The sequence below is a fragment of the Phragmites australis genome, chromosome 8 (assembly GCF_958298935.1).
Source record: "Phragmites australis chromosome 8, lpPhrAust1.1, whole genome shotgun sequence".
In the NCBI taxonomy this organism is placed as follows: Eukaryota; Viridiplantae; Streptophyta; class Magnoliopsida; order Poales; family Poaceae; genus Phragmites; species Phragmites australis.
In genome coordinates, this window is record NC_084928.1 from 6,175,043 (window position 1) to 6,181,756 (window position 6,714).

A 6,714-nucleotide genomic window follows, 5' to 3' on the forward strand; every position below is an offset into this window, starting at 1 on the left:
TTGGAACCAGAAGATGAGTTGTTCCCAGTGTTGATGTCGTCGCTGCTGGAACCCATGGACCAACTGTTGCCGGATGAGACGGTGGCGATGAGGGCCGTGGACAAGGAGCCTGTCCACGAAGTCATCATGATCTCCTCAAGGAGAAGATTAGAACGTGCCTTGATGAAGGGGGGAATGACTTATGTCGATTCAGCAGTGCCACCATATAAGAAATTTTCTCATTCAGATCGTGCAGGATGGACATAACAAGAGTGCAGTCATAAACTAACTCAACGAGGTCACCGAGGGCGTCAGCCATGCTCTTTAGCTTAAGGAAATAGTTAGAGATGGAGAGGTTGCCTTGCACAAAGTTGCGAAACTCGGTGTTGAGGTACAACACGCGCGTCTCCTTATTGATGATGAACTGGTGCTCGAGGCTCATCCAGACAATGCATGTGATGGAGATGGGGGTCATCATGATCTCGCAGAGCTCGGCGGAGATGGTGTCATAGAACTAGGAGAGAATGGTGCACTCCATCTAAACCCAAGCTGAGACATCGAGGTGCGCACCGCCGGAGAGGATGTGATCGGAGAGGGCATACTTGCCCAATGTGACGAGGAGAAGACCGTGCCACTTGGAGTAGCTCAATGAGTGACGGTCGAGGACGACGGGAATGAAGGAACGGATGTTGGTGACAGTGACCACTTGCGTGTGGAGGGCAGCCTCGGCGATGGTGAGCGCGCGGTGCCCTCTTGCCCGCGACGGGTGACATCGGCTTCTTCTCTATCTATAGCGTCGCCATCGAGGGGGGCGGTGGGGGTAGCACCGGTTTAACGATGAGTGCCTATGATTTGCGGAAGGGTGTGGCCACAGGAGAGACAATGTCTGATATCACAAAAGCAGAAATAATTCACACGATATATTGATCTGAGACGTACATGTTACATATATAGACCAAGCCAGACATATTCTTCCATATCTAACTTACAGAAATAGGGATAGGGAGGATATTCGAGCGCCCAGTACAGTAGGCGCATGATCTGTGGGAGGACCGGTACCGCGGAATCAGGTGGATAAAAATCAGGCACCATAACCGGTGCCGGGATTACATGTGTAACATGTATGAATCGGAACCTACTGTCCTTGCATCCACTTCCTAGCACTCCTCTGCTTCGTCCTCTATTAAGCTTGTGTTCAAATACGATTACAGTACTACTCCTCTGCTTCATCTTCGGATCTTCCTCCCATCTTGCTACATGTAGCAACATGCATGTCCACCTGACGGCTGGTAATACTGGCGTGTCATGCACGAGTCAGCATAACGCTCTGAACAAAGCAGGCACGCATCTAGCCAACAGACTATCAAATCAGGATCAGCACCCTGGTTGCATCTCATCGTGGTTCACTCTCACGCAGTTTAACACGCTAACCTCTATCATGTTGTGTAAGTGCCTGACCAACGAGGCAATCATGGATGCATGAGTCCTGTCTTTTAATCTTTCTTTTTTCTCTTCCATTTTGTTCGCGTCCGTTTCGTCAAAGAGATGAGGAAATAGACAACGCGAATAGTATATCTTCGTATCAGTATCTTTCGGCCCATCGTCAGTGGTGGAGCCGGAATGCATTGCGCGCGGGAGACAGACACGGAGATGATGGGCAGGAAGCTTCTTGCAATGAGCAAGGTTCCTGTTCTTTCAGAACTTGTTGCACTTTCTTCTTTTCTGTGAGAGCTTTTGATTTTACAACCCCTAACACCTACCGGGGGACGAGGATCCCCTGATATCGCGTGTCGTCGCTAACGTGTGGAATCAAACTCACACGTCAGCGATGAAGTTACCGTAACATTGACGTAGCATCAGGATCCGGATCCCCGGGGAGGGAAAAAAGAGCTTTTGATTCGCCTCCATAAGCACGAGCCTTGTCTGACTTTGAACCGGAGCGTCATGTTGGTCTGACGCGCTCATGACAAGCTGGTGTGAACTCTGAAGGAATGATGATGCTGTTCAATTCAATCCACGGTTCCAACTCACAAGCACAAATCTCTGTTCATGATCAACAGTGTGCCTTTGACCTTTCATGTGCATTCTTTTTCTTCTGTGCAATGAAATTACCAGCTCTCCTGCTAGTATTTCTCAAGAAAGAGGAAGGTGCCATTCGAATTGGCTGTGTCAACTGTCAGCTGAGAAAATAGAGATGCCATTCCTGCATAGCTTCGCCATGACGTTTCACGCCAAATTGCCTCAGATAGTTGCAACTTGCAAAGGCTACTATTTCTCACCATACGAAGAACCTCTACAATTTCATCACCAAACATGTTCACTAATAATTGCATTTCATTTTGAATTGAGGTCTTAAGCGATTCACTCCCTACGCATTAGTTGTTTCGTATAAGGCAGTGTAAAGAAAAAGTTCAACAGAAAACCACGGCACACTAGTTTTGGTTGTTATGCACCAACAGTCGCTGCCGACATGTGTAGATCAAAGTAGATGAAACAAGATAGTAGCACCAACAGTCATTGCAATATGTGCATAATTCGAAAGATACAGTTGGGCCACATCTGCCTCTGTATTTGTAGGGAAGATAAGCCTCCTCTCAACATACTCAACTAGGATCAGGACTCCCATCTACAATTGTCATGTAGGACTTATACCTTTACTTCTTTAGGAAAGTGTTCATATTGAATCTTTACATCTTTAGGAAAGCGTCCATATTGAAAGAAATTATTCCACAACATTGGTTTTGCATTCTGTACAAGGGCAAAACCAGTAGAACCTCCAAATCGAGATACGCCAATGCAGACGTGAACTTTATGTCATGTGTTACAGTTCATGCCTCCATACTTATGTATGCAGATTTGATTTATTTATGTTTTACCCTGGTAAGGTTGAGACAGAACCAAAATCATGAGAAAGCTGTGGATTCCTATCTTCGCTGAATGGGATAGGAATAGGACAATGTGATAATTTAAGCAACAGCAGTTTCCCATTTTGAATCAGCCTTGGAAGGAGCTTAGTGCTCTAAGGAGATGTTCATACACTTTGATGCCTCTCAGGAATACTTTGTCCTCCAGAAACTGCAACGTTGAGGTAACACTGAGTTTAAGCATCACATTCTGTACAAGGAAAATGATAACAGGTCAAGATCAATTACCTCATTGTTATCATGAAGTAATATCGGAGTATTTGTCATTGGAGAAAACCCAAGGGCAGGAATGCCCAGCTGCCTCACAAAGCGTGAATCTGTAGTTGAAGATAAAATCTCAGGCTTAGATAGCTTGCCACCTGCAGAGATGATGGCCTGTTCAAATAAAGACCACCATGGGTTTGACTCATTGGTTGCTGTAAATATGGGACGTCCAGCCACATCACTTATTGGTCCTTTACGCACCAACTGTATAGTGATAAAAAGAATTTCAGGAATGTAGGTAATGGAACATTTGATTCATTTTCAATAGTTATGTGCAACTGCGACTAATTTTACCTGGTAGGTCAAGTTTTTATGAGCTGGCGCCCATTCTTCTTTGATTCTTCGTTTTATCTGTTCAATATCTTCAGTTGGAGGAAGGCGAAGATCAAAGCCCACCTCCGCTTCTGAAGGTTGCATATTCATCACAAAACCCTACATCAGACTGTCTTTAGAGAGTACAAAAGCCGCAGAAGAAATGAATAAATGGTACGGTAATGTAAGATTTGGTGCATGCCACTATCGTCACTGGAACTTTGCTCTTTTACCTTGATATAGGTAATGAACCTATTCAGTGCTGAAATTGGTAGTGTGGTGTTTTGGAGCAAATTATATTTGTAAGTGTACAATAATTAGTGTTGCAGAAAAACTGCAGCCAAATGTAGTAAAAGAACATTCAGTGAAATCAGGGAGCACTAAATGATGGGACTGAAAGTTCCAATGCAGATTGAGATGAGAAGGTTCATTACTCCATATGCTTATGCAAATATAATTCTTGATCAAATATGATGATCATAGTCATAAAGCACTGCTAAGTTAGGAAAACCAGGAACTGGTATTTTCAGAAGACATGGTTCACTTTGGTCCTTCAACTCTACTTTGTTGGTTCTGGATTATCAAAAGATACAATTTGGCAACTTTGTTCAATAGTGTTTGATTCCCTCAACTTGCTTGGTAGAATTGCAAGCATGACAAGTTGATCTCTATAATTAGATGACATGAGTCACATCATATAGGATTCTCTGCATTATCAATCAAGACTTACTTGTCCAATAAATACTAAGGAAAGATAATAAGAATTTTGAACACATTCTGTCATGTAAAAAGGTTTTTGTAAAAATCCATCCCGTGCGCCTCATTTTTTGCATGCAACTGAAGGGTGTAACTAACTGTATAACCCAAAATGCATAATACTCTTTAATTAGTCTTTTAAAGAACACAACAGAGGGATGCAGATAAATAAAACTAGAAAATTGAGGGACCGGAAACAACAAAAATTGTCATGCTTTAAGGTCCAAATAGGACATTGTATCAGAGGTCAAGAGCAAATCCACATTTTTTGTGACTAATTTCAGTAGCATACAGTTTTAAGGTCAGAAAGGAAGATAAGGTCAGAAAGGAAGATACTTCCTTCTAAATTGATACACTCTCACAAATTGTCTGACAGAAATGCTGACCATCATATATACTGTAGGACTCCATGCTCTTCATTTCACTAGACCTTTTTAATAAATTTATCGGATTTAATATTTTGCAATTTGTAGAGAGTATTTGCATATATTTGAATCATTGCTTGCATGTTCTTTCCTATGAATAATGTATGCTTTTTTTAGCTTAGTCCTTTAGCCCTACAATTCATTGTCTTCTTCATTGCTTGAATAGGATTGTTCACTTGCTCCTTGGCTTCAAGGTAGGCAATTTTATACCTCAACAGCATAGCATGATGACAATACCACCGCCATACATTAATAAGTGCAGTAAAATCCTCATCTCAAGACATATGTCTAGTCCTGTGTACAACACTAACCTCAAGAAGAAAACATAAGTATTGAAGTAAACTTTGTAACTTACGAACCTACTCTAGAATCAAGCCGATAAAGTTCGGCGCAAAAAAATCATGGAAAGTGGAAACAAGCAAATATGTGAAATCTAGTGAGATCAATGTTTTCTCCAGACCATCTCAAACTACCTAAATTAGAATCTGATTGCCCATAACCGTTGCATCATCTAATCATCTTGCACTGAGCCAAGTAACTAGCTAGTAGCAGTACTACCCTTACCGTGGGGCTCGGAATGCCGGCCTTCATGTACACAGGATTCACCGAAACCACCTCCCCGGGACCCCTCTCTCCGGCCTTCACCATCCCGAACTGCGCCTTCCTAAACCCGGCCACGGTCTCCACGCAATCCATTAAACTGTCAACGGCGGCGCCGTCGAACATCCTCGACCCGTGCCCGGGCGCCCCCGCGGCCTTCACAATCAACCTCCACACCAGCCTATCCGCATAGAAAACCCTGAACACGTCCGTCGGCGAGGCCTGCCCCTCGTCGAGCATGAACCCGATGTTGAGGGCGCGGAACTCCTCCGACTGGGCGAACTTCTCGAACCCGTCCGCGCCGCCGATCTCCTCGTCGGGCACGAGCGAGATGTGGAGGGTGCGGGTGGGGGCGAAGCCAGCGGCCTGGAGGCCGCGGATCGCCTCGAGGTACTGGATGGGAAGGCACTTGTCGTCCTGCGCGCCGCGCGCGTAGACGCGGCCCGTGGCGGGGTCGCGGTGCGCGGCGAAGGGCGAGTGCGTCCAGCGCTCCGCCTCGGCCGGGACGGAGTCGAGGTGGGAGTTGAGGAGCACGGAGGGGAGCGAGGGGTCAGTCCCTGGCCAGGTGAGGAGGAGCAGAGGCTTGGTCTTGCACGGGGAGAAGTGGAGCGTGGTGGTGCGGAGGGCGAGGGAGGCGGCGTAGGGGATGAGGAAGGCGGCGGCGCCGGCGTAGTCGGGGGACGGGTGCGCGGTGCGGATGCGGAGGTAGTCCTGGAAGCGGGCGATCTGCTCGGACTCGAGCGCAGTGAAGGGCTGGACGGGGCGGAGGAGGCCGGAGAGGAGGAAGGCGACGGCGGCGAGGAGGAGGCGGAGAGGCAGCATCGTGAGGGTCGTGCGGTGGTTGTGCTGCTGCTGCGGCGGCGAGCTTGAGGTCAAGTGTCGATACTCGATAGCCTCTTGTTTGTTCCTTGTGACTCATGCGACCACTGGTCTGCAGCATCCGCGCACGAAAAGAAATTTTATAGGATCCTTAGTAGAAAAATCCTTCGTAGAAAAATCTTTATAATATTTTAATCTATATGTCCTTCTTTTAATCCAATCGATTGATACGTGTAGTAAAAAATAATGAAAATATATCGTATTAAAAAAGAAGGTCTTTTAAAGAATCAGGTGTTATAAAATTTCTTTCCTCTACACACGCGCATCACCTGATGTGACGTGGCACATTTTGCGTTAAAAAAAGACAAAATTGTAGATACCACTTCAAAAGTCGCTTAGATTTTGAGATTCCCCCAACAAGCGGTTACGTTACAAAGCATCGTGAACCTACTACTACAAGAGAGAATGGAAGGTTCCAGAAGAAAAAAAGTGGGGAAGGAGAGTGATTGTCCTGAAGCCGCATGATGATTCTTGAATTCCAGTCTGGTTCTGTTAGATAGGTTTCTCTATTTTTTGGCTCCCTATATTTCTAAACAGGGAACCTCCCTATTTAGATTCACTTTTTACTTCTCTGC

The 6,714-nt window shown here is 45.5% G+C and overlaps 1 protein-coding gene across 1 annotated transcript; it reads right to left on the reverse strand.

Moving 5' to 3' along the window:
* Nucleotides 1-2,604: 2,604 nt before the first annotated feature.
* On the reverse strand, nt 2,605-6,202 carry LOC133926453 (uncharacterized). The gene is made up of 4 exons (XM_062372400.1): nt 5,225-6,202; nt 3,462-3,599; nt 3,132-3,371; nt 2,605-3,054 (listed from the first exon to the last, which is right to left on the reverse strand). Exons 1-4 carry the CDS (start codon nt 6,080-6,082, stop codon nt 2,974-2,976), a joined length of 1,317 nt encoding a protein of 438 aa, XP_062228384.1. The 5' UTR covers nt 6,083-6,202; the 3' UTR covers nt 2,605-2,973.
* Nucleotides 6,203-6,714: the final 512 nt, after the last annotated feature.

Bases quoted from the DNA above. Each gene is read 5' to 3' on its own strand.
- LOC133926453 (XM_062372400.1), bottom strand. From the start codon at position 6,082: ATGCTGCCTCTCCGCCTCCTCCTCGCCGCCGTCGCCTTCCTCCTCTCC. The intron at 3,372-3,461 runs GTAAAATTAGTC...ATCACTATACAG, and splicing joins ATAAAAACTTGACCTACCAG to TTGGTGCGTAAAGGACCAAT. The intron at 3,055-3,131 runs GTAATTGATCTT...TCAACGTTGCAG, and splicing joins TACTTCATGATAACAATGAG to TTTCTGGAGGACAAAGTATT.